The sequence below is a fragment of the Mesoplodon densirostris genome, chromosome 10 (genome assembly GCF_025265405.1).
Source record: "Mesoplodon densirostris isolate mMesDen1 chromosome 10, mMesDen1 primary haplotype, whole genome shotgun sequence".
In the NCBI taxonomy this organism is placed as follows: Eukaryota; Metazoa; Chordata; class Mammalia; order Artiodactyla; family Ziphiidae; genus Mesoplodon; species Mesoplodon densirostris.
The window spans coordinates 77,759,713-77,787,513 of record NC_082670.1 but is presented as its reverse complement, the minus strand read 5'-3'; the positions used below and the strand labels follow the sequence as shown (position 1 = coordinate 77,787,513).

General features: G+C 42.8%; 1 protein-coding gene across 2 annotated transcripts in view; it reads left to right on the top strand.

Annotated features, from left to right (window-relative positions):
* The window catches only part of ARHGEF3 (Rho guanine nucleotide exchange factor 3), a 313,291-nt gene that overhangs the window by 101,190 nt on the left and 184,300 nt on the right, over positions 1 to 27,801 (top strand). Inside the window, exon 2 of one of the 2 annotated variants that reach the window (XM_060109489.1) lies at positions 6,600 to 6,666. The exons of the other annotated variant lie outside the window; for it this stretch is intronic. Coding sequence (XP_059965472.1) covers positions 6,600 to 6,666 — 67 coding nt within the window. The remainder of the gene's footprint in view (positions 1 to 6,599; positions 6,667 to 27,801) is intronic. 2 annotated transcript variants of the gene reach the window in all.

The window sequence follows — 27,801 nt, the reverse complement described above, 5'->3', positions numbered from 1 at the left end:
TTCCAGGCAGAGATTCTCTCCCCTCTCTGTCCCCAGAGAGAAGCTCTCTTCTGCAGTTGATACAGTATCTTACATTTTTACTACATGTGACTATAAGCGGAGTGTTATTTTGTGCGTTCCTATATAGTATCATATCATATGCATATCTCCTGCAGCTTGGATTTTCATTCTTTTTTCTTCCTTTTTTTGAAGATTTTTAATTAATATATAGTTCTATATGGTCTTCCATTGTTAAGAATAAATATAGCTTCATTTAATCCATTTCCTTATTTACAGACATTTCAGTTGTCATACTTTAATTCCAATTGTTCAAATGTGTCGTCTCTCCTTTACTTCTTAACTCTGGACTCTGTTTATCTTCTTTGGAACAGTCTGTATAAGATTGGAATGATCTGTTGTTTTGAAGGTTTTGTAGAATTCATTAGCAAAACTGTCAGGCCTGGTGCTTTCTTTCTTTTTTTTTTTAAATTAGTTATTGAGCTTTTTAGGTTTTCTATTTCTCCTTGAGATATTTTTGATAAGCTGTATATTTTGAAGGAACATATGCACTTTGTTTAAGTTTTCAATGTAATGGCATCAAGTCATTGATAGCTTTCTTTTGTCATTTACTTGATGTTGTGTCTGTAGTTTTGTGCCTCCATCTGTAATAGTATTTATCAGTGTTCTCCCCACCCGCTTTTAACTTGATCAGCTTTACCAGTTTTGTCTATTTGGTTAATCTTTTCAAAGATCAGTTTTTTTACCTTCTGCACTTTGAGTATGCTTTTCCTGTGGCTTGGCCTACATTTCCTTTTTCTCATCACCTGGCTGAGTCTTTCTTCTGGCTCCTCAATCCTTGATTGAGCCACTTTGGCACTCCCCATGACCACTCTTTTTTTAAAAAAACACTTACCATGTTGTAATCTCTCTCTGTCTCTCTCAATTTTTGGTCTGGCTGCTCTTCTGCAAGCTCCACGAAAGCAGGAACTGGATCTGTTTTGTTCACCACTGTCTATGTAACGTGTGGCGCTGTGCCTGGTGTAGAGTAGGTGCTCAATAAATATTGGTGAAGAAGTTAATGTGTGAGCCCATTATACATAAAGAGGTACAGACCCATTCTCCAAGGGATGAGGGCTCTCTTTGCACGTGCGTTCTCAACGGGACTGTTGCAAAGAGGATGCAACTACTGTCAGCTGAGCATTCTGAGGCTCTGTGATTCTTTATTCCCAATATTTATCAGGAAGTAAAGAGCTGGACTTGCAGTCATGGCATGAGTAGAATGAAGCTGACGTGACTCAACGAGCCACAGAAACATGGTACCGAGTGGTGCCTTTGTACTTTCATTTAAGAGAGACAAGCCAAAGTGATGAGACTTCCATTCTGCAAACTATCTCTTTCCAGTGAGCTTCTCCAGGAAGAATTGGATCTTTACCCGGCTAAACACCTGCCAGTCAATCCTTGATTATGTACCAAAAACAGAAACTAAAACGACATTTAAGCAAAAGAAACCACCATATCTTAAGTGGTCCAACCAGAGTAAAAATAACTGGCATTAATTTCTCCTATAAAGTGTAGCTGTTTGGTTTTCCTAGTAATGCTACAGTTGTCTTCATGGAGAAGGAGGGAGAGGTAAAACAAAAGAAAAGAAATCCAAGGAAAGTTTTTTAGCAAGATGTTCTGGGTTGACAATTAAGATATTAAAATATTTACAACATATAAAACATGCTGGCAAAGGTAGTAATCTTTGAAAAGGAAAAGGGGGGCAGGAAATTAGAATGGGAAGGCGGGGCTCTTTTCAGGGTTACATCATGTTCATATTTAGGGCTATGTTGTTGTCACCTAACAAAATATTCATAGCACCTTAAAGCCTTTGTTTTATTTTACTTATATGTTATCCAATCTGTAAGAATTAGATGTATATTTCATTGTCTCTCCAACATGAGCCTTGCCAATGATAATTATAAGTAATATTCCCTTTACTGGTTTAAAGAAGGCATTTTCTCAATAATAATGACAGCTAATTTGAGCAGCTATTAAGGGCCAGACTCTCTGCCAAACATTTGTATAGTACGTTATTATTTTTTTAATCAACCATCTTTTATTCCTTTTTACTTTTTTTAATGGTACATTAATGTTTCAATTTTGTAAAAAGAGATTATTCTCCCCACTTTCCAGATGAGAAAATGGAGGCTCAAGGGGAGTAAAAAGTAAGTAGCCTAGTTGAAGTCCTCCAGCAAGAAAGGGAGGGAGGCGTTCTGGGTGCCCCAAGTCGGTTCCACCCCGAACACCAGACTCTTAGCCCCCACGGTGCAGGCATCAGACGCAACCTGAAACCCACACTCCTGGGAGATGCTGTGGAAATGGTCATCATCCCTCTTCTCAAGGCGCTGGGAAAGAATCACACTTGTTTTCATGTGGTGGGAAAATACATCCTGTTGTTAATCCGCTGAGCTTATTCTCTCTGATTCCAGACACACACACACCTGAATCGGAGATCATTCCCTAAACGCACCTTGAATCCTGACTTTTCACTCTTACTGTGGGCATTTCTCCATTTCTACTATGAGCTCTCCTGAGGGTGGAGAGTTTATAACTTTTCTTTCCAACCTTTCCTAAGGTTGTAACCTCCTTCCAGGCAAGAATCTGTGCCTCCTGTCTCGGCGCTTTCTCTCCTGCTGCTTGCCCAGCCCTGGCTCCCGTCAGCTCCCCCATGGAGGTGGAGGTGGATGATGACTGGTCAGCGTTGCCCTTCTGACATCTGTGGATGGGCTGTGCTTCCTAACCACGTGTGTACACACAGTGCACAGACCTGGTTCACTTAGGGGCCTGAGGACTGGACACACTATAGATAACTCCTCCCAGCCCTGTCAGGAAGTCCAACTGCATATCTTTGTGTCTGAGAAACATGTAGAACCAAGTGCCATTTTCTCCCTTGGACTTTTGCTGACAGTGCAAAGAAGTTGCTTCTAAAACAGAAGAAATATACCCAGGACTGATTGCCCATCCTGTGATGAGGACCTGGCCTTCACAGGCTTCTGAGATGCTGTCCTTTCTGCTGCCAGTTCCCTCACAGGCTACCTGAAGGAGTCTTCTCAGGAGGGTGTGTTTTACTTCCTGAAGCTGTCCTTCAAAACCACGTGGGGTGGTAGTGTTTGGCTGGGGAGGACTTATGATGCCAGATTAGATAGTTAAAAGGAGCTCCAGCCAGTGTGAATGATCTGGAAGCCTGGCAGGTGGTGGAACGCAGGGGTGGGGGAAGCACCAGTTAGAGACAGCCGTCTTCTAGGTAGGTTTCCTGGCAGTTTGCCCAGCCAAGGGGGTGCGACCGAGTTGCCCAAGAGTGCCCTGGATTGACAGACTTGCTCTGATGCTTTTTCTTTGCCTATGAGGCCTCTTAGTGTGAGGCCCTGCTAAACTGGTGCCCTCCCACAAGGAACCCCCAGGCTGCATTCTTCCAAATGCATGGAAGCCCTGTTTGGTGGGGCTTCTCTCTATTTGAGAGGGGCTACGTCCCCTGAATCTGGAGTCAGACATATCTGGGTATGAATCCCACCTTAGCCACCTACCAGCTGTGTGACTTCTGGCATCTGGTTTAACCTCTCTGAGCCTCGGTTTAGCCCATCTGTAAAATAGGGTAATGATAATATCCCCATTATACCATAATATTATATGATATTATATGAAAACATATTATGATACAACATTATTTATTTAAATGTATGTAATGCCATACATATAAATATATAAAATATGATAATGTATAACACCACTATAATGCTACCTATATATCATGTATTAACGTTAGAGTATAGCATAACATAATAACCCATCTAATTGTTGTTCTCAGCCTTAGATTATGTAGGCAGAGTACTTAGAACAGTCCCTGGCACATCATGTAACTCAGTCACTGTTAATTATTGTGATTTTCATTTTCTGTGGACTGCAACATACAAAACAGGGGCACATTGACTAGGAATGTTCTGGTATATGTTGTTGCTTCGGAAGCAGTGAAGCTCATCAAATAATTAGGAGAGCAAAGCCCAATTATAACCTGGGAGGGGAGGGAGCGGTATCCAGGGAGAAGTATTGTTGAATTCTAAGTTTTTTTTTTTTTAAGGGAGAAATATCTTTTCAGAAGAGCTTAGACCAACATGTTACTTAATAAGAGAAGAGTATTAAATCTAAATAACCACCCACGTTTTCTCTGTTTGTCTTGAGAAGTTATTAGCCTGGGTTTTTATTGTACATGTGGGTGAGGAGGAGGAGGATGCAGAAGAAGGGGGTTGGGTATAAAGACACATCAGCAGGAGGGAGTTCCCGGCTGTTTTGGTGAGTTGTCCCAGCTCTGCTGTGTCAATCCTCTGTCCCTGATTGAAGGCTGTCCTTGGAGTCAAGATTTGGAGGCGGCGGGGGAGGGAGGGCAGGTTGTGGGGAGGTGGGCACCGTGCTGACATCTGTTGAGAACTTAGCAGTGACAGCACTGGAGTTAGAATCCACATCTCATCTTGACTCTGTGTCAGGGTATTATTTCTCGTTTTGCACATAGGAATATGAAAGCTCCAGAGCTTAAGCCTTGGGCTCAGGGTTACACAGCTAATAAAACACCATGGGGTGTGAGATCAGACACCTGAGAACAGAATCCTGATTTCACCTGTATGGTGATAGTTGAGTCACTTAATATCCTTAGGTGTCTGTTTTCTTATCTGTTAAATGGGTACAACAGTGAACCTCAGCTCCCAGTGGAGAGTCAGTGAGATTAACTACATAAAGTATTAGCATATGCTGTTTTAAATACCCAATACCTGTCAGCTGCTGCTATTATTATAATTATGTTGTATTTTGTTTATTTATCTCTTATGCCTGGTAGAGTCAGTCCAGATTTTTATCAGGCCTGACATACTGCAGAGCCTGTGCAGTGGTCACTACAAGCATCCTGCCTTGCATTCCTGCTGATTGTGGCAGGGAGGTCAAAGAAAAGGTGTGAGTATCATGTTAAAAAACCAGCACCACCACCCTTTGGCCCATCAGTGACTAAAACCTCAGGGCAAGTGCAAGGTGGACCTTTTTCAGGGATGTTTTTCAGTGAAGTGGTACTTCAAGCAAACATGACGTTTGAATATCCATATTGACAGACATAGCATTTTGGGGAGGAGTAATTTACCACTCCATAAAAACATTGTAAGAGGCATCCTTGTGGGTATGTTGGCAGCTACAAAATTGGATTCACTTTACAAGACAGAAGTAAGGTGTTCCTGGTGTGTCTGGAGCCGCCCAGCCCCTTGCTGCATCTTTCCTTTTCTGTACCGGTTACCTGCCGCTTGTGCAGATCCGACTTGAAGCTGCCTCCATCACATCTAAGGCGGTTGATTCGTGGGGAGAGATTAATAGGCGAGAAAGCCGGTTCTAACTTGTTAGGCAGCGGCTGCATGTCCTGTCAGTCGTCCCTTTAAAAGTTTAGAGCTCCAGGACTTCCCTGGTGGCGCAGTGGTTGAGAATCCGCCTGCTGATGCAGGGGACACAGGTTCATGCCCCGGTACAGGAAGATCCCACATGCCGCGGAGCGGCTGGGCCCGTGAGCCATGACCACTGAGCCTTCGTGTCTGGAGCCTGTGCTCCGCAACGGGAGAGGCCACAGCAGTGAGGGGCCCGCGTACCGCAAAAAAAAAAAAAAAAAAGTTTAGAGCTCTAGTGTGGCCTGAGTGGAGGTGCAGGAACTCCCCAGCAAGTGAGCAACAAGGGAGGGTTCCAGGCTCCGCCGAAGCTACAGACATCATCTGATGGCATCCCTTTGGGAACTGCTTGTGTGTGAGAAATAAAGATCAAGATTGGAGTTTGGTCTGGCTTTTTTTTTCTCTCATCCAGCTTGAATTTTAGATTTTCTTTTATTTTTTTCTTTTATCTTTTAATTTTTGACTTTTTTTTTTTTTTTTTTTTCTTTTTGCGGTATGCGGGCCTCTCACTGTTGTGGCCTCTCCCGTTGCGGAGCACAGGCTCCGGATGCGCAGGCCCAGCGGCCATGGCTCGCATATATGGGATCCTCCCAGACCGGGGCACGAACCCGTATCCCCTGCATCGGCAGGCGGACTCTTAACCACTGCGCCACCAGGGAGGCCCTAATTTTTGACTTTTTTTTTTTTTTTTTTTTTTTTTTGCGGTATGCGGGCCTCTCACTGTTGCGGCCTCCCCCGTTGCGGAGCACAGGCTCCGGACGCGCAGGCTCCGGACGCGCAGGCTCAGCGGCCATGGCCCACGGGCCCAGCCGCTCCGCGGCATATGGGATCCTCCCAGACCGGGGCACGAACCCGTATCCCCTGCATCGGCAGGCGGACTCCCAACCACTTGCGCCACCAGGGAGGCCCTAATTTTTGACTTTTTAAAGGGACTCTGGAGCTTTCCTCCTGGGGGCCTGGGAAGGAGTTTGCAGTGAGTTTGGCTGCTAAAGATTGCAGAGCTGTAGAAAACAATAGCTGCCTCACCTGCCTGGACCATTTCTCCAAGCATCTCTCTTTTTGACAAAGCTACATCTGAAATTGGTGATTTCCTCTGAAGAGCTAACCAATGAATAATGAATGCATGGTCTTTTTTTTTTTTTTTTTTTTTTTTTTTTTGTCCTCTTCCAGGCCTAAACGGCAGCGGCAAAACAACTTTCCCATGTTTCCGTCTCCTAAAGCCTGGAATTTCAGAGGGGTAAGTGTTTTCCCTGGACAATCCCAGCCCTTATATGTCCTGTTCCAGATGCTCCAGAGAGGACACTGCCGAGGTTGGCTTTACTAGTCAAAGTCTCCACCAAGCTTCTGTGCTTTACCACTTGGGGAAGTCATGTTTGCATCACCGCTTGTGGTTTAATTTAAAAAATCTAAGTGGCTCGCTAAGCACCCGTCGATGTTGCTTGCCCTGTAGGTCTTGGGTTACTGGAAGCATCTTGTAAAGAAGCCAAGAGATGTCAAGGTTGATGAAGTGGGCATTGTGGCTGTTTTGGGGGAACAAAAAGGGAACCGCTGCACAGTGAAGGAAAAAGAAATCAGAAATGTACAGTCTATTCATATGTAGATTTATGACTTTGTGGGAACTTTACTTTATAAGAGGAGAGGTCTATAACCTTTAAACAGACTGTAAAGGGAATCATAGAATTCTCCCAATCACAAAGCCATAGACCTTTAGAGGTGTAGGAAGGGTCAGATTTAACCTCCCCTTGATGCAGAGTTCTTTTCCTTTATGTGATTATGATAATAATAATAGTCAAAGTGTATGGAGGCCCTTCTGTGTGTTAAAATGAATTCTACCTCTGACTTCAGGAACAAGACCCTTGCCTGTGTAGAGAATGCTCTGAGCTCTGTTTCACAGGCCTTTGCATGTGTTGTTCCTTCTGCCCAGAACACTGTCCCCTGCTGCCCAGCACTACACTCCTACACACACTGCATTGGCCCACCCACTTTATCCATTGAGTTTAAGCCTTGACATCACCTCCTGTGGGAATGCATCATGTCTGCCTCCTGAATCTGACCTAGAGGCACCTCCTATGGACCCTTGTACTTTTTTCTCATTGTTAAGATTGTTACTTAATACTTAGTGAAATTTAAGATTGGAAGCCCCAAGCATCAGAGACCTTATCACTCTCTCTTGTTCACTGCAATATCCCTGGGCCTAGCACAGTGCCTGGCACATACATGCTTAATTAATTTGAATGAATAAATGGAATGAATGAATGAATAAAAAATCTCTTAGGGACTTCCCTGGTGGTGCAGTGGTTAAGAATCAGCCTGCCAGTGCAGGGCACACAGGTTCGAGCCCTGGTCCGGGAAGATCCCACATGCCACAGAACAACTAAATCTGTGCACCACAACTACTGAGCCTGTGCTCTAGAGCCCGCAAACCACAACTACTGAGCCTGTGTGCCACAACCTCTGAAGCCTGCGTGCCTAATCCCGTGCTCCGCAACAAGAGAAGCCACCGCAATGACAAGCCTGCGCGCTGCAACGAAGAGTAGTCCCTGCTTGCCGCAACCAGAAAAAGCCCGCACACAGCAACGAAGACCCAATGCAGCCAAAAGTTAAAAAAGAAAAAGAAAAAGAAAAAAAAAATCTCTTACATCTATCAGACACAAAATTCAATTCAGATTATGTTTCAAGTTCAAGTCTTTAATCTTTTCAGCACTGTTTTTACTGGTTTGATTCATCTTTAATATCCTACATACATCTCAGTCATTTTCCTCAGATGTCTTTTTAAAAATATAGATCCTGGCTCTCTTTTAGCTAAGTTTTAGCATGCTTTTCACTGAGTATGAAGAGAGATTTGTTGACACATATCTATAAATGGGTAAGATCCCCATTTCTCAAAGTATGTTCAGTTGCATGATCATAACCATTAAGTGAAAAAAACTTGTGTAGTCAAATAAACTTGGGACACCCTGAGAGCACCAAATTAAATATGTTCACCACTCCAGGACTTCTCAGAGCCTTTGATGGGTTGATGTGCGTAGAGACTACATGAAGGAGACCTGATGAGATTTTGTTTGGAGCATTTCCCAAAGTCATTGGCCATAAACCCTTTGTTGACAAAACAGTTTATACACACTTTGGAACAGTTGATGTTTGTAGTTGATTTTGAACTACAGAGAAATTGAACCTTCTGTGAGCAATTGGCTGTTTTGAAGATGTTTATTTTCTCTCCCTCTCTACCCTCCTTTCAATGTTCCCCACCCTTCCTTCTGATTCAATAGTAGTCACTAGCCTAGGGTTGTGGTACATCTAGAGATTGCCCTGAGTTTGCCTGGGACTGTCCTGGTTTTAGCACTGAAAGTCCCATGTCTTGGGAAACTTCAGTCCCGGGCAAGCTGGGATAATTGATTACCCTACCTATGGCTGTGAGACCTCTTAAACTGTTTGTCCTTGAAAAATATTTTATGAACTTTTAAGCACAAGTCTGGTTTATAGAACTTGCTGCTGAGAAGGAACCTGTTAGATGCACACTTGGTTTTAGGGACCCTCTGTCAGTTGTAGCCTTGCAGGGGTAACATTTAACATTAGTAATTGCTGCAGAGGAACAAACAAACAAAGTGCCCCTGGCTAATTGCAACCAAATAGATGACAGAATCTAATGCTTTGTTGACTTGAGTTTCCTATCAGCCCTCAAATTCTTAGCCAGCTCATAAGATTTTCCCCGAATGGTTAAAAGTGTCAAAGTGACTAGAGTCTGTTAGGCAGTTAGGTCAATTGTTGTGTTGATCTTGGTCTCTTGTCTTTGCTTTGATTCTTCCGGCCCCTGTAGCTTCTTGGTAAAGTTAGACAAACTGACCTCAAGATAAACCAGAGGGAGATGGTTCAGGGCCTGGTCAATTGCCAGATTCCTCTGTGGCCAAATCATCTCTGTGTCACTTGGAGCATAATCCTCCATGACATGGTGGGGGAGGAAGGAAACCCAACTAAGTGGAAACACCCTCACTCCCAGCCAGGACAGGCTCTGTAACCATCATGGTAATTGGAACTGAAGACAAGAAGCACCCAGAGTGCCAGGAGGAGGACGTTGGAGGTATTCTCTAGCTGATACATTTTCTATAATGAAACGTGACTCTCGGACCTGCTAGAATGAACTGTGCAGGCTGTTCTAGGGCAAGGCACGCATTCTGTGAACTCTTCCTTTTCTTCTTTACTTGGAAAGGAAGGTTTTAGAATCTCTGTGCTTGCAAATTTCCCATGTTTATATACACGGCAGAGGAAACCATTAGAAGCATTTGCAATTCCATTCCTCTTTAGCTTGTAAAGAAGAAGGATCCTGTGTTAGTTCACCCAGGTCCTGGACATTTGTGGGGTTTGGGGGTGGGACTGGGGAGAAGAGGTGATAAGAAATGGGTTGGAAAAGGCAAGAGGAAAAGGAACCACATGGCTCTAGATGAGAAGTGAAGAGGGAGACACATGAGGGCCAAGGAGGGAGCCGGGGACAGGGCACGAGGGGAGCGAAGGGATTGGTCAGTGTCTTAAGGAATAGACATTCTGGGAAAAGAAAGATGTTTCAAAAAAATTTTAAGGGAAGTCTTGCTGAATGAATGTATTGTAACCCCCTCCTCATCCTCCCTGGACACATTCACTGCAGATCTGCATGACTTCTCAAGGCATTAGGAGTTGCATTTGTGGTTTTCCTTTTTTTTGGCTGGAGTTTTTGTCTGCAGAGAGCCTCAGGAAGGGCTGGTGACACTTGGATGACACATGCTTTCTACCTGCCAATCGGTTCAGTCCTCTCTTGAGTTGACGTTGTTAATTGTAGGTTGTGTCCTTTGGTTCTCATGCTCGTCTAAGGAGACAGAGGCCCTGGGTGTTACCAGCCCTATGGGACTTCCCCACCCTCCCGGGCAAGGCGTGGTGCTGTGCCATCTCTCACCAGACCATGGGTGCTACAGAGATGTTCATGGAGAGAAGCCAAGAGGATGGTTTTGGTTGGGACAGTTTTGGTGGAAACATCATGAGTGAAACCAGAACAGAATGGGGAGAATAAGAAAGCAGGACCCTCAGAGAGCTGGGACCCTGGGAGGTGTCTTGCTCTGAGACATCTCTTCTGGATCTGGTTGGGGCAGTGCTCAGCTCAGAATTTCCACCGTTCCTTGTGAAAATATTTGCTACAGATCCTCCAGTAAGCTGAGAAAGAGGGTCACAGAGACAGACTCCGGGAGGAAACTCATCCTAGAAATGTGAAAATCTCTGGACCACAACACCTGCCATTGCCTGTAGTTAACTTAAAAATGCTTAACAAGACCTACCATGTGTGAGGCATTGTTTTAGGTGCCAGATCTGGGATTTGAATTTTAAATATCATCCAAATTTCAGGGCCATGCTGGTCTTGTCTCTTTCTCCAGTGCCTGGTCTTTACTCTTGCCTAAGCCATTTGGTAAGAAATTTCTAAACTCCGGGGCTTTGGAAGGGACTTTGAACATTGTAGCCCTAACTATTTAATTTTCAGATGAGAAAAATAAGGTTTAGTGTATTAGTCAGGACTCTTCTGGCTACAAGTGATAGAAACTCAATCAAAACAAGCTCAAGTAGAAAGGGGAATTGATTGGTTCATTTGACTGAGGGAAACTGATGGGTAGGCTTCAGGTACCACTGTATCCAGGTATACTCTCTCAGCTTTGTCACTCTTGGGGTTTTGGTCTTGTCTTCTCCTACTGCACACGGACTTTTTTGGAGGGAGGGGATAACCACAAACAGCCATACTTTTCCAGAGGGAAGAGAGAAGTTTATGCTTCCAGAATCCAGATGTGAAATCCCAGCATAGGACTCTTATTGACCTCGTTCCAGTCACATAGCTATACCTTGGCCAATCACATAGCTATACCATGGCCAATCACATAGCTATACCTTGGCCAGTCACTGTGGTCAAGAGTATTGGACAGGCCTTGTTTATGTGCTCCCCTAAGGGCACTGGGTGGACAGTGTTTTGTGATTGGCAGTTCTGCTAGGGCCACTGGAAGTGAGGAAGGGACATTTGCTCCAAGGAACAGTTTGTTGTTGTTTTTCTTTTTTTTTTTTTTAAATAAAATGTTAATAAGCATTTATTCAATCATAAAGACACAAAATTGAATAAGACACAGTCTTGATCTTGTGAACCTTAACATCTAGTAGATGTATATGTAAACAAATTATTTTGTCATTGCAAAATGTCAGAGTAGGAGGCATATGACAGAGCTGCTTAACAGAGGTTAAAAACAAAAGTTCCCTAAACATGATAATAGACACCTGTATTTTCAAATGACCCCCACCTGGTTATATGGCATGGATAACACAAGTGCCATCCATACCTGCAGCCTCTGGCACCCTTGTCAGGTGAGTAAGGAATCCCTCTTAGTGGGGTGTCCAGATATTTGGGGGGTCAGTGGGTGCTTGAAATTTAGTGCAGGGTTTGGGAAGCACATCACATTTTTTAGGGCAAAGATCCTCATTTTTTAGCCACTTTCAGAGTTCTATTATCCATGTACCTATGGATACAGTTCTCATGGTAGAAAGTAGTTAGGTATATGAGACATCTGTAAAAAGATTGATTTGAAAGCCTTTCAAAGCCTGTTGAGGCTTATCCTGCTGGGGCCGAAAATGGCTCTTATTGGCCTTGGAAAGGGACACTTCTCACATAGGCTGGCCCGCTGTCAGCCCACTACATCCAGCCTGCCCCAGCTCCTTCCTGCATGGACATTTGGCCTTCTCTCCCACACCCCAAGCATCTATAGTTCCCTGCCCAGCCTTCTTTCTATGCACTTTTTGGGTACATATTCCTATCATTCTTGGCACAGTTCATGCTATTTTAAATACTAACCTCCTGCTCCAAGGAAGAGTTTGGTACTGTCACCAAAGGAAGTCCAGTTCCTAGACAGACAGGAAATATTGCTGACCGCTGTGAGGGTCAAGCCAAGAGATCAGGAGCAGAACCACGTCTTCAGACAATAGGTCCTGTGCCTGCTGCAGGCTGTCCGACCCATCCCAGGCCCCGTGTTTGGAAGGAAGTTGCATTCAGAAGTGCAGCCCAATATTTCTTGATGATCAGGCTGAAATGCTTTGAAATTCACAACTCATTAGAGTGACAGAGTCTCTAATACTCAACACACACCTGGCCCGGTCGTTGTTTACTGTGGCCTCACCTCTCTTTTGCAAAAGAAGGTGGCATGGCTTTCTCTTCTCTCACAGCCTCCGTCTGTACATTTACCTACATTATTTAACATCAGCTCCAAGCAAGGCTGTGGCAGTCCTGCGTGGTAGATAATATCTGTTCCATTTCGAAGATGAGGAAACTGAGCCCACATCTGCTCACTTGCCTAAAATCACAGCCATAGTAAGTGGCAGAGCCAGCATTTGAACTTGGGACAGTCTGTCCCCAGGCCGTTGAAGCCTACTGCCTCTTTAAAACAAGGCTGATGCCACATACTTTGTCTTCAAAGGAGGTAAGACATGATCAACTTTTTAAAAGTGCTAAAAACAAAGGACAATTCTATGGTAAACTTTTCATCACTCCAAATCCCTTTTAATTCCCTTATACTCCCTTGGATTGTATTTTTTATTTTCATTTTTTATTGAAGTATAGTTGATTTACAATACTGTGTTAGTTTCAGGTATATAGCAAAATGATTCAGTTATATATATATTTTTTTCAGATTATTTTCCATTATAGGTTATTACAAGGCACTGAATATAATTCCCTGTGCTATACATTAAATTCTTGTTGCTTATCTTTTTTTTTTTTTTTTTTTTTTTGTGGTACACGGGCCTCTTACTGTTGTGGCCTCTCCCGTTGCAGAGCACAGGCTCCAGACGCACAGGCTCAGCGGCCATGGCTCACGGGCACAGCTGCTCCGTGGCATGTGGGATCTTCCCAGACCGGGGCATGAATCTGTGTCCCCTGCATTGGCAGGTGGACTCTCAACCACTGTGCCACCAGGGAAGCCCGCTTATCTATTTTATGTATAGTAGTGAGTATCTGTTAATCCCATATTCCTAATTTATCCCTCCCCACCTCTTTCCCCTTTTGTACCCATATTTTGTTTTCTATGTCTGAGTCTATTTCTGTTTTGAATATAGATTCATTTGTATTATTTTTTAGATTCCACATATAAGTGATATCATATAATATATATCTTTCTCTGTCTGATTTACTTCACTAAGTACAATATTCTCTAGGTCCATCCATATTGCTGCAAATCCAATACTTCATTCTTTTTAATGGCTGAGTAATATTCCCGTGTGTGTGCGTGTGTGTGTGTGTGTGTGTGTGTGTGTGTGTGAATATATATATATTTTTTCTTTTCAAATTAGAGTTTTTGTCTTTTCTGGATGTATAGCCAGGAGTGGAGTTGCTGGATCATATGGTAGCTCTATTTTTTGTTTTTTAAGGAACCTCTATACTGTTTTTTATAGTGGCTACACCAATTTACATTCCCATCAACAGTGTAGGAAGAAGGTTCCCTTTTCTCCATACCCTCTCCAGCATTTATTATTTGTGGACTTTTTGATGATAGCCATTCTGACCGGTGTGAGGTGATACCTCATTGTGGTTTTGATTTGTATTTCTCTAATGTTTAACATCTTCTCACTTGCCTGTTGGCCATCTGTATGTCTTCTTTGGAGAAATGTCTATTTATGTGTTCTGCCTTTTTTTTTTTGGCCACTCAGCATGTGGGATCTTAGTTACCTGACCAGGGATCAGACCCACACCCCCTGCACTGGAAGTGCGGAGTCTTAACCACTGGAGAAGTCCCTTCTGCCTTTTTTTGATTGGGTTGTTTGTTTTTTTGATATTGAGTTTTATGAGCTGCTTGTATATTTTTGAAATTAAGCTCTTGCTGATGTCATCATTTGCAAATATTTTCTCCCATTCCATAGGTAGTCTTTTTGTTTTATTGATGGTTTCCTTTGCTGTGCAATAGTTTATAAGTTTGCTATGTCCAATTTGTTTATTTTTGCTTTCATTTCTATTGCCTTGGGAAACTGATCTAAGAAAATATTGCTACGATTTATATTAGAGAATGTTTTGCCTATGTTCTCTTCTAGGAGTTTTATGGTATCATGTCTTATATTTAGGTCTTCAACCCATTTTGAGTTTATAATAGATGCCTTTTTGATGTGAGGTACCCCTTCAAAAGGAAAAACGGTCTCTCGTTTCTGCTTAGTCTTCTTGTCTCATTTCCCTTCAGACAGTGGAGAAGCCAGCCCGTGAGAGATGCTGACACCTGTGAGGAAAAGCCCATTTCATTCTCCGTCTGCTGACACCAAAAATATGCCAGGCACATTGAAGCTCATTTTTAGATTCAAAAGCAGTTTCTTTTTTTGGTCATATGTGAGGTCTGTGGGGACACACAGTGGCTTGTATACCAGCTGTGCAAATTTTGCGCTTTTGAGGCAGAATTTATAGATGCCGTTGTTTATTTTATGCAGTTGTCAACTCAATTGTATAGATTTATACAAGGTAAAAGATGCTTTTGACTGTGATCTTTTAGGTTAATTAGGAGATCTTGTTGCAAGTGATAGAAATTCAACTCAAATTAGCTTAAACAAGGAGAGTTTTTAAAATTATAGAGATCTCAAGAATATCTCGTGGAATGCAGCAGGATCTCAGAAGCCCCTGGAACCAGGCACCAGAAGCCCATGAGGGCTCCCAATTCCTCTGTTGTTTGCTGCATTTTCTCTGCAGACTGACTTCCTCCATTTCTCCATACTGTGGAAATGCAGCCATCTGCAGAGCGACAGCCTTTTCTCTCTCAGATCCAAAAGCACTGGGGGGTGGGGTTTGATTGGTTCAGCCGGGGTAGGGTGGATACTCCTAGACCAATCAGAAGTGGCTACAGTGTGGCGTTCTGCTGTACCACTACGTTGGCTCCTATGGTAACCATAGTAACATGGGAGGGAAGGGGCAGTTTCCAGAAGAAGGGGAGAGACACTAGGCAGATACAAACAATTCTTGTCTACAGAAGTCTTCCCCATCTCTCATCCCAGAGTAAAGGGTAATCATCCTGATTCCCAGGGTCTGACTTTCAGATAAACAAAACTTCTAACTTCTCTTCTTCTTTGTTTGGTTAGAAGTAGTCCTTTTGGTTATTGATTTTTTTTTCAATCCTCACAATCTGATCTGGGAGCAAGAATAAACTGCTCATAAGACATAAAACATAATAGTCCTCTGTATTAATTGAAATAATAGCAGATCCTGGAAAATTGCATTCTGAAATGGCTGAGGTCATTTCTGTGCCATTGGGAAGTATTGGAGCTTAGTTAGGGGTTTTATTTTTATTTTATTTTTTAAAAAATGTATTGAAGTATAGTTGATTTATAATGTTGTGTTAATTTCTGCTGTACAGCAAAGTGATTCGGTTATACATATATATATATACTTTTCACATTCTTTTCCATTATGGTTTAACACAGGATATTGATTATAGTTCCATGTGCTATACAGTAGGACCTTGTCGTTTATCCATTCTATATATAATAGTTTGCATCTGCTAATCCCAAACTCCCAGTCCTTCCCCCTCACCTGCCCCTTGGCAGCCACAAGTCTGTTATCTGTGTCTGTGAATCTCTTTCTGTTTCATAGATATATTCATTTGTGATGTATTTCAGATTTCACATGTAAGTGATATCACATGGTATTTGTGACTGACTTACTTTGCTAAGTATGATAATCTCTAGGGCCATTCATGTTGCTGAAAATGACATTGGTTTGTTCTTTTTTATGGCTGAGTAATATTCCATATCTTCTTTATCCATTCATCTGTCGAAGGACATTAGGTTGCTTCCATGTTTTGGCTATTGTAAATAGTGCTGCTATGAACATAGAGGTGCATGTATCTTTTCAAATTATAGTTTTGTCTGGGTATATGCCCAGGAATGGTATTGCTGGGTCATATGGTATTCTATTTTTAGTTTTTTGAGGAACCTCCATACTGTTTTTCATAGCAGCTGCACTAATTTACATTCCCGCCAACAGTGTAGGAGGGTTCCCTTTTCTCCATCCCCTCTCCAGCATTTATTATTTGTAGACTTTTTAGTGATGCCCATTCTGATCGGTGTGAGGTGGTACCTCATTGTAGTTTATATTTGCATTTCTCTAATAATTAGCAATGATGAGCATCTTTTCACGTGCCTATTGGCCATCTGTATGTCTTCTTTGGAGAAATGTCTATTTAGGTCTTAAATAGAAGGTGGCCCAAGACTCAGTCTCGGTATTGCTTTGTGTTTTGTTGCATTTATGACTTTTCATGGAGGTATTTATTTTTCATTCTAATCAAATTTAGCCTTTATTACACAAACAATATTGTGGTAGTGATCTCATCACCTCCAGAAGGCCCTCATGCTATTTGAAAGTGTGGGAGGGGAAGGTGGTATTGAGAACTGAGGGGATGCAGCAATTTGGAAATTTTTTTCTGAATCCGAACCTTTCCTTTCAGTTTTCCTTTTCCCCTCTGTGTTAGATTTTATATTCTGTTTCCTGCCCACGTCAGAAGTTGGGGATGGGAATTGAAGCCTCTTACATGGGGGTTGGTAATGGTCCTGTCACCGACTTTTCTTCTTTCCTATCAACTTCTTCCTCTTCACAATAATGTGGCCTGTTTAATGGATTGGACGAAGTTTAGCTCATTGTGAGGCTAAATAGTGCCTCACCCTTTTCTTTAAATGCTCAGATCATACCGTCCAATTAAACCAGTTGAAACATAGTGGGAAGCAAGGGGGAGAAATGGGGTAAGTTGACATACTACAGAGAGGACGGAAGGACCTCACCTGTATCCTGGGGTTCACAATGCCAATATGTCCCCTTTCTCTTTACTGCATTGGCCTTCCCCACGGATGTGGCTGCAAGGACCAGAGTTGAAGTGCAGGCAAGAGGTCCACAGACTGAAGGTGCCCTGGGCCAATGACACACACTTGCTTTATCATAAAAACTCAGGGGCAAACATACCTGGTTAACAGTAGCAGCTTGGCAATTAGCCAGATGAACAGCTGGCTAATTTCTATTTTATTTGTGTTTCTTGGGCAGAGGACACGTGGGGCCAGAATAGGGTGTCTCCAGTGGGTAGCCAAATTAAGGCCTCATGTATATTAAGTGCTCATATATATTTAGTGCCTCTGTAAAGTCAGTACCTCATAAGTCTCATGCATATCTAGTGCATAACAAACATTCAGTAACCAGGTGGCTCATGGATAGTAGGTATCTTTTGCTCCTTTCACCCTTTCCTATCTATGTTTACCACACACATATTCTACTTACCACTTATTTATACTTAACATAACTTAAGATATTTCTATTATTGATTAGAAATAATAGAAATATATTTATATTATTATTTGTAAGTTGTCACAAACTTATTCACCTTTAGTAATTGAAATAAATATTCTCTAAAAGCAAAAGCTCATTACAACTTGATTGCACAGAGCTCATTTTTAAATGGGCTATCTTATTTAGGCCTGATGATGAAAATTCTTCTCTTACTTGATTTTTGGGCCTCCCCCATTTGTCATCCCCCACCCAGGCTCTCTCCTTCTGCCATCTGACTCTGGAAATCTCAATGAACACAGCTCCTGGACTAGCCTTTTTGAGCATGACTCTTACTGTGGACTTGTACATGGTACTGGTAATAAAACCAGCTGGATTAGATGCTGCAGCATCTAATGGTGGTCCATGCAGCAGCGTGAACCACCACTGCCCTGACCTCCTGGTTAACACACATTCAGGGAGGAGGAAACATGCCATACAGCAGAATGCTGCTAATGCATAATGTGTTTTTATATCCTCAGGGCTGATTTGACCTTACACCATTTGGAAAAAAGAGGGAATGAGGCCTATTACTTTTTTATGGACAGATGAGGACTTGTTTAAAAGTTCTGATTTGAGGAAGGTTCAAGGAAGTTGTATCAGATGTGCATTTAATTTATGCAGGTTCATCTAAACTTGCTTATAGAAAAAAGGGTGGGACGGGAACTTACGAATCATTGTTAGATGGGATTGTGAACCTGCTTTTTCCTCCGTCGATCCCAGTGGGCTGATGGTGATTCTAGAACTTGATGGGGGCTTTTTGTGCTGCATTGCCCCTAAAAACAAGCAACAGCTTCGTCTGGGGCTAAACTGAAGGTGTATGTACAATATTTGTTATAGCAGTCAAGTAGGAACTATTGAGTGTGGTTTATTGAGAGAAGGGCTGTCAGGCATCACCAGATATCTTCCTAAGGGGTTTCCAAGATTATTATTTTTACTATGTGGGCTATTTTTTCAACTTTTTATTATGAAAACTTTTAAATATATGGAAAGTTGAAAGATAAGTGCAATGAACACCCACCATCTAGAATCAACAATTAATTGCTAACATTTTGCTTTACCTGTTTATCTATCTCTAGCTGTTTATACAATTTGGCTTTATTTTACTAAATCATTTCAAAGTAAGACAATCACAACACTTCACTTCTAAGTACTTCAGTATGTATGTCTTAAGAATAAGGACATTTTCCTACATTATCAAGCCTAATAAAGTTACTATTAATTCCCCAACATGCAGTCTATATTCCTATTTCCCCAATTATCTTTTTTTTTTAGATTTTTTTTTGATGTGAACCATTTTAAAAGTCCTTATTGAATTTGTTACAATATTGCTTCTGTTTTATGTTTTGGTTTTTTGGCCCCAAGGCATGTGGGATCTTAGCTCCCCGACCAGGGATTGAACCCACACTCCCTGCGTTGGAAGGCGAACTCTTGACCACTGAACCGTCAGGGAAGTCCCCCTAATTATCTTTTATAGTTGGTTTCCCCCAAAACCATTCAAGGACCATGCATTGCATCTGGTTGGATTTTTTGTTTGGTTGTTTTTATCCAGTTGAGGATGACGGTTTCATTTTGTTACTGTGTTTTTTAGTCCTTTTAAATCCTTGAATAATCCCCTCATCTCTCCTTTCTTTCTTTCTTTTTTTTTTTAGTATTTATTTATTTGGTTGCACCAGGTCTTAGCTGTGGCAGGTGGGCTCCTTACTTGTGGCTCTCCGGCTCCTTAGTTGTGGCATGCGAACTCTTAGTTGCAGCATGCATGTGGGATCTAGTTCTCTGGCCAGGGATCGAACCCGGGCCCCCTGCATTGGGAGCTCGGAGTCTTAACCACTGCGCCACCAGGGAAGCCCCTCTTTTTTTTTTTTTTTTTTTTTAATGACACTGACTTTTTGAAAAGACCAGACCAACTGCTTGTGGAATGGGTCTCACATTTTAGTTTATCTGATTGCTTACCTATGATGTCATTTAACTTGCCCCTTTGTCCTTTATATTTCTTATAAATTGGTAATTTAGATTTAAAGACTTGGTTTGTTTCAAGTTAAGCACTTTGGGGCAGGAAAACATCCTAAGGGAATCCAGGTACTTGCATCTCATTAAGAGGCACATGCGTTGGTTTTTTGTTATTAATGGTGCTAACTTGCTACACAGGGTAGATGCTGATGACAGTCCATTCCAGTGAGGAATGACTCCACTGTAAATTCCTTGGTGGTTATTTTAAACAGAGGTCTTGGCAAAAAGCAGGTACTTGCTCCCATTACCTCAAGAAAAGTGCTGTTTAATAACAGAATTACAGTTGCAGAAACCCAGGATTTCTCTCTGTGGGTCAGTTTCATTCTTTCTCTCTCTGCTTTTACCTTTCTGATATTCAGGTCCTGCTCCCAGTGTCTTCTCCTTGTATGTGCCACTGTTGGGCTTGTCACGATGCCAGCTCTGATCCAACCTGACATGTCTTTCAGCAGCTTTCTCTCAAAGCTCGTGGAATAGTCTCAGTTGTTTGCCCTATCCCCAAATCCCTAAGAAAACCCTGATTGCTTCAGATCCTCTTTCTTTTGTTGGGCTTCACAGGTGGTGGGCAGGCTTCTGGCCAGCTCCTAGAGGGGCTTCCCTCCCCCTTGGTCCAGTCTTCTTTGGCCAGAGAGTCAGGGTCAAAGGGACCCACCAGCTTGGGCAAGTAAGTAAACCTACTGAAACTCAGATTTCCCCATCTGAAAAATGTATCTAACTCATGGGGTTCTTATGAGAATTAAATTAAATAATTCATGTTAAGTATTTAGCACTGGGTCTGTGACATGGTAGGTAAATACTTTCGCCCCTTGCTACAGCTACTGTTATATTATACCCACTCAGCAGGAGCTGTGGACAACATTGGGGAAAGTGGGACACATTTCCTGGAAAGAGAATGTGGGAAAGATACCCCAAACCGTTTCCAGTATAGTAGAAAAGGTTTCCATTTATCTAATGCTTTTCCATGTTCTAGGGTGATCAATTTAGGCCCTGGGTTATAAGAGACTGAGTCTAGACCATTTGCTCTTGCATATATGTGCCATTAAGTAAAAAAACTTACCTGATATATATGGGAATATGCACCAATTTGGAGAAAGAAAGAAAATTTCTTGTGTAAAAAGCTATTGAATGAATTTTATTTTTTAAATAAATTATTTTATTTATTTATTTTTGGCAGCGCTGGGTCTTCGTTGCTGCACGCGGGCTTTCTCTAGTTGCGGTGAGCAGGGGCTACTCTTTGTTGCGGTGCGCGGGCTTCTAATTGCGGTGGCTTCTCTTGTTGCAGAGTATAGGCTCTAGGTGCACGGGCTTCAGTAGTTGTGGCTCATGGGCTCTAGAGCGCAGGCTCAGTAGTTGTGGCGCATGGGCTTAGTTGCTCCGCAGCATGTGGGATCTTCTCGGACCAGGGCTCAAACCCGTGTCCCCTGCATTGGCAGGTGGATTCTTAACCACTGCACCACTAGGGAAGCCCTAAATGAATTTTAAATGTAATCTGGATTTATTCCTGAACATTCTAATGTATTCTTTCTGATAAGTGTGACTTACGGTAATTCAAACCTTATGTGTCTTGTGAAGTTTGGCAGTGGATTCAGTTCTGAATTTACTTTGCTCGTGTCTCTCTGTACTGGGCATCTCTCCGTACGGTCACAGACTGGTACATCATACTGGTTGCTCTTGGCTTCTTAACTACAGCACCTTAGTTGCCCAATGAAAACATCCAACAAATGACTACATTCTTTTCATGTTTGTGGTTTTGCTTGCATTCTTGTATGTGAGAAAAATTAACATTGTATTTGAAGATTATTCTGATACTGAGGGAACATTTGAAATCATTGACCTCAGCAGGTCAGTCTAAGAATGGGAAAATTTTTAAGGTTTTTCAGCTGCAGAATTAATCAGCCTCTTTTTTTTTTTTTTTTTTTTTTTTTTTTTGCTGTACACGGGCCTCTCACCGTTGTGGCCTCTCCCGTTGCGGAGCACAGGCTCCGGATGCGCAGGCTCAGCAGCCATGGCTCACGGGCCCAGCCGCTCCGCGGCATGTGGGATCTTCCCGGACCGGGGCACGAACCCGTGTCCCCTGCATCGGGAGGTGGACTCTCAACCACTGCACCACCAGGGAAGCCCTAATCAGCCTTTTTTAAAGTGATAACTTTAAATGCTTGTGAGGGTGCAGTAGGACTGATGCTCTCACCAATGTTCAGTGGCATTGTTACTTGATCATCTTTCTGGAAAGCTATTTGTGTCAAGAATCATAAATGCATTTATGACTATTGATCTAATAATTTCACTTCTAGGAATTTATCCTCAAGAAGTTATCAGAGCTGTGGATTAAGATTTATGCACAAAAATGTTTAGTGCAGCAGTCATTATAATGACAGAAAAAATGGAGAAAGTCTAAATGTCCAATTATGTGGAACCGTTGGTATAAATTGTGTTTTATCCACATGAGTGCATATTATCCAGCCATAAGGGGCTGTCAAGGAAGAGTGTTAATTCAGGGAAAATGTTTATTGTTATGACTTTAAAAGCAGGAAACAAAACTGTATGTACAGTAATGATCCTGCTATGAAAAAATTCATTTAAAGGACTGAAAGAAAATATAGCAAAATATTAATAATGATTTCCTCTCTGTAAGTGAGGTTATAAGTGGCTCATGGGGGTTATAAGTGCCTTCATTTTATTTTGCCTTTCCCAAATTTCTACAGGGTGTGTACATAATTTTTATAGTTGAAGAGTAGAAAAACTGAGGTGAGAAGACAAATACTTGAACTGTAATTTTGAAGTGGAGTTTTAGGTTTTAAGGTTTAAGAATAAAAATCATCCATAACAGGCAGCAGGAATAAATCTGAGTCAGAAATTCAATGAATTGGCCAAAATCCCATGGTTCCTTAAGATAGAATTTTTAAATATGGCATCTGTTTGTGGAGGAGTTTCAAATGTGAGAACTTGGTAAAGGTGAACTTGGAGAAATTTTGTCTTCTTTCTGTAACAACAACTAAAAAAAAATCCATAAATCTTGTATATGTGAGAGAGGGGAGGAAAGCACCTTAATAAGAATGAATACTGCGTACTTAGCCAAGAGAGTAATCACAGTCCTAAAACAATCATCCCCAAGAGTTAATATTCCAAAGAATTAATAGGTAACTCAGTTTCATCTTCCTGAATTGGGGCACATTATTTTTATGGGTTCCGGATGATAGCTTGAGACAATACTGTGGAATATCACTTTGGAAAAATTAGAGAAAAATACCTAATGTGGCATCCTGTGTGTTCCTCCTCTTGGGTTTAATTTATTATTGAAACTCTGAGGACTCTCAATTGCAAACTTGGCTTAGGAATTTCGGGGTCAAAAAGATACTTGTCTTTTAAAAAATACCCTCCACTCCAAAGTATGTTTCCCACTGTGAAATTTTTGTAATGAAAATCAAACTTGTTTTTCTTGGAGCAGATCTTTGCCAGGCATCGATAAGTTTATCGCCAAATTCCAAAACTTCTCAAGGAAGGAAAAAGCTTGAGTTTGAGACTAGAATGGTCTTTTCAAGTCTACGGAATTGGTACAAATAGACAAGATTTGCTGTTCTTGAAACATAATAAAGCTTCCTGCTGCCTATTCTTATAGTCTTGATGTCATGTCTTTTTTCCTTCTTTTAAAAATATACTCATCTCATTATCCAGAGTGACTAAGAGGCCCTGCATATGTGCCACTAGCTTGTCCTCAGTTTGCTCTTCCTTTTCTCCCAACACCCATTGCTCAGGAAATGGCTTTTCCATCTTGTTTTATTAGTCATTCTGACGTGGTCCATCAAAGGCTCCCTCCCTGGAGCCTACCTAGTCCTTGAATATCATCTCTCTACTTTAATAAATGTCCATTTCTCTTCCCTTGTCCACAGGCATTTTTTTTTTCTATTTTAGGGTTTGGGTTTAAAGTCTAATGTTCCTTCTTATATCTTATGTGTAATTTTATGTTATTTAATGATATCAAACTTCTTTAATATGTTATACCCAACTCAAAGGACAAATGCCCAAAAGTGCAGGGGACAAGAATAGAAAAGAAAAATCCTTACTGTGAGGCAAGAAACAGACAATACAAGTCAGTTGATTTAGTTTTAGTGGTCCAAAAATCTATGTCTACATGTGTGTTTGTGGAAGAAACACAGAGTTGGTTTTCTGGGTGTTCTCCACTCAGCTGCCTTCTACTTCTTACACTTGACACTTGGTTTTATTTCTAGAACTCAATTTCAGAAGTCTCTGGTTTAGCAATAGGAGGAGATAACATTTTCACCAGTTGTTAGTTGTGTTTATTTAAACAAACCCATGCAAGTATTGTTGCTTACAGTCACTGGGCTCAATTCTGCTGGCCTGGCAGGGTTTATGTTGGCAAACGGTGAGGAGATGCTATCAGCAATTCACTGTGTACTGTTTGCATAACGGGATAAGGCACCCAGCTCCAGGCAGTTAAAAAAAAAAATGTATTGAATTAGTTGGATGATTTTATTAAGGTGCCTGTCTGGTTGGGAGCGTGACTGAGGAGGTAGTGCTCAAGTTCTTAAGAGGCCCCCAGCCACAGCTGGTGGGCTAGGTAAGCAGTTTGCTCAGCCTCTATAACACAGCTGCACCTGCAGTGGGCTGGCCACCCCAAGAAGCATCAGTGATGAGAGTGCTGGTGAAGGCATGATGCTTAACTGTGCTGTCCTTTGAACCTCAGAGGACCCAGGGCTATTCCAGAAACTTGGGCCAAGGGAAGATCTGCTGGATTTTCCTCAGTTAATAGCGTTCAACAAGGTTTTCCTGCCAAAAGAGTCATCCTATTAACTGTCAGTGAGGTAACTTGGAAACAAGAACTTTAAAGGTACACTGTGCTTGAGTTTACTTCTTTGCTCTTAGAATGAAGACACCACTTGACATCATGACCGTAGAGACATAGGAAATATGATTTTTTTTCGGTCTGCTTCAGCCACTAGCACGTCTCCTAGCAAAGGTTCTTAACGTGTCGTCCATGAGGCAGTAACAGCAACAGCACCTGAGAGCTTGTTAGAAATGCAGAATCTCGAGCCCCACCCCAGACCTGAATCAGAATCTGCGTTTTATCAAGATGCCCAAGTGATTTATGGGCACATTAAAGTTTGAGAAACACTCTAGTTTTAGGGGGGTTTTTTGTTTGTTTTTTTGGCTGTGTTTGGTCTTTGTTGCTGCACGCAGGCTTTCTCTAGCTACGGTGAGTGGGGGCTACCCTTCGTTGCGGTGCGGGGGCTTCTCATTGCGGTGGCTTCTCTTGTTTTGGAGCATGGGCTCTAGGGCGCGTGGGCTCAGTAGTTGTGGCTCGTGGGCTCTAGAGCACAGGCTCAGTAGTTGTGGTGCACGGGCTTAGTTGCTCCGCGACGTGGGATCTTCCCAGACCAGGGGTCGAGCCTGCGTCCCCTGCATTGGTAGGTGGATTCTTAACCACTGCGCCACCAGGGAAGTCCAACACTCTAGTTTTTAGGGCAATCTTGCAGATACCGTCAACTCAGTAGAGGTTCCATGTGAAAATCTTCAGTCAGGATCTGAGGTGATGGAAATTGACATGTGGTTTGTCCTCTTTCCCTAGTAAAAGAAAGTAGGGCTATGGTGAATCCCAGTTAACAAGTACTCAGGACTCTAGACACTTGGAGCCAAAATTATTAGTACAAATGCCTCTGTGGTTCAGGTATAGTAAAAGAGGCTGCAGGCAGGGTTGAGAATTCTGGTATCCTCCACTCCCTCTCTTCCCACTATACCCTCCTTCCCCACTCGGGAGCACCCAAATCAGAGCATTCTTTGCTCATAGAAAGGTCCTCTGGGAACTCTTTCTCTAATGCAGAGGTTGTATTTTTTTCTCACAGTGCGAACATAGTAAGGCTTTTGCTCATCTTGTGGATGTCCTGTGGTGGCAAAGCCACCACACCCTGACAAGTGACTCGTAGGCAAGACAACAACTTGTGATAAAGGAGGGAAGGGTGTCCATTACACCTCAAACTGAGGCCCATGTGTTATGTACTGAGTTTCCTGCCTTTAATTATTTACCGGTCTTGCCCAGCGTGTCCACTGTCCTGCCTGCTGTTTTCTATGTTCTGTGACAGAGGAATTTGATCTCTCTGGGGTTTAGATCCCGCTCAACCCTGACCATTTCTCGGCATGGTTTTCCTCAGGTGGCAGGTCACTGGGGGCAGAGGCATATTTTCCAACCTCCCCCTGTGTCTCAGTTCCTTTAGTATGTCTTCATTTCGAGGAAGATGTGGAGAGAGGCTAAGCTGATTACAGGGCTCAAGTGACACCCTGAGCACACTTCAGATTTGGAACGCAAATTGTTGTCTGTAGTAATTACAGTTTGTACCACGGCCCTGCTTGGCCCCTGTGGTCATCATCTTGGTGCAGAGTAAGTAGCTTTGTGCATAATGAGGGGGAGAGGGACACGTGAAGGACATTAGGGGGTGTTTTCAAAGCCTGTCTCCAAGCCTAAGTGGGAGTAGGACAGACCCAGATGTGTGGTGGGATGCTGCCATTGACAAGCTCTGTGACCATGGGCTAGGAACTCAGTCTCCCTGAGCCTCATCGTCCTCCAGGCCTTGTCTCATAGCATTGCCGTGGTGATGAAATGGCGATGATGTGATGGGACACTCAACAAGGTGCTTGGTGCATAATAGGTGTTTAACAACGGGGAGTTTCACTGTCTTAGCAGGTGCCATAAGGGTAAGGATCTGCAATGGAAAATACACACTCTTCTTTTTTATTTATTTGTTTGTTTGTTTGTTTAGGCTGCATTGGGTCTTCATTGCTTCTCACGGGGTTTTTCTAGTTGCGGTGAGCGGGGGCTACTCTTCATTGTGGTGCGCAGGCTTCTTATTGCTGTGGCTTCTCTTGTTGCAGAGCATGGGCTCTCGACACGTGGGTTTCAGTAGTTGCAGCACATGGGCTCAGTAGTTGTGACTCCCAGGCTCTAGAGCGCAGGCTCAGTAGTTGTGGCGCACTGGCTTAGTTGCTCCGCGGCATGTGGAATCTTCCTGGACCAGGGATTGAACCCATGTCCCCTGCATTGGCAGGCGGATTCTTAGGTGCTGTGCCACCAGGGAAGTCCCCCACACCCTTCTTTTTTTTTTTTTTTTTTTTTTTTTGTGGTACGCGGGCTTCTCACTGCTGTGGCCTCTCCCGTTGCGGAGCACAGGCTCCGGATGCGCAGGCTCAGCGGCCATGGCGCACGGACCCAGCCGCTCCGCGGCATGTGGGATCCTCCCAAACCGGGGCACGAACCCGTGTCCCCTGCACCGGCAGGCGGACTCTCAACCACTGCGCCACCAGGGAAGCCCCCCACACCCTTCTTAAAGAGTAATTTCTGTGCACACATTAGTTACCCCTCTCATCCTGCAGAGGAGCTGTGGTGTATCCTTCTCATGCTTCACAAGTGTGCAGAATTGAGGGCTGGCTAAGAGTGCTGGCTCAAGTCAGCGTTCCTGTGTGTCAGTCTAGCTGTGTGTTCTTCGGTGATTTGATTAACATCTCGGAGCCGTGGGTTTTCTCATTTGTAAAATGGGCATCATAATTGTATGATTCACAGGTTGTTGGGAAGGTTGTCTGTGAAAAATGCACATAAATTTGAGCACCACAAACTCTAAGGTGATACTATTGTTATCATCCCCTTTGCAGAGATGAAGAGCTCAAGGTTTTAAGGGCTAAGTGACTTTCCCAAGCCTGCAACTCCTATGTGGGAAATCCTAGCCTCTGACCCAGCAGATTGGCTCTAGATTCCACATTAGTGTCACTGTCACTTTACCTGAAGGGGGTCAAAAGTCACTGTACAAGCATTGCCCAGGCACCTGCTGCTGGGGCTCTCCCCTCAGACCCCTCATTTTTGTTGACAGATTCTTTCTTAAGTTAAAGCAGATCATAACAAAATAATTATATTACTATATTAGGTAATGTTACTCGTAACATTATGTGATATTTAAAAATAAAGTTTTATTGGGCTTCCCTGGTGGCTCAGTGGTTGAGAGTCCGCCTGCCGATGCAGGGGACACGGGTTCGTGCCTC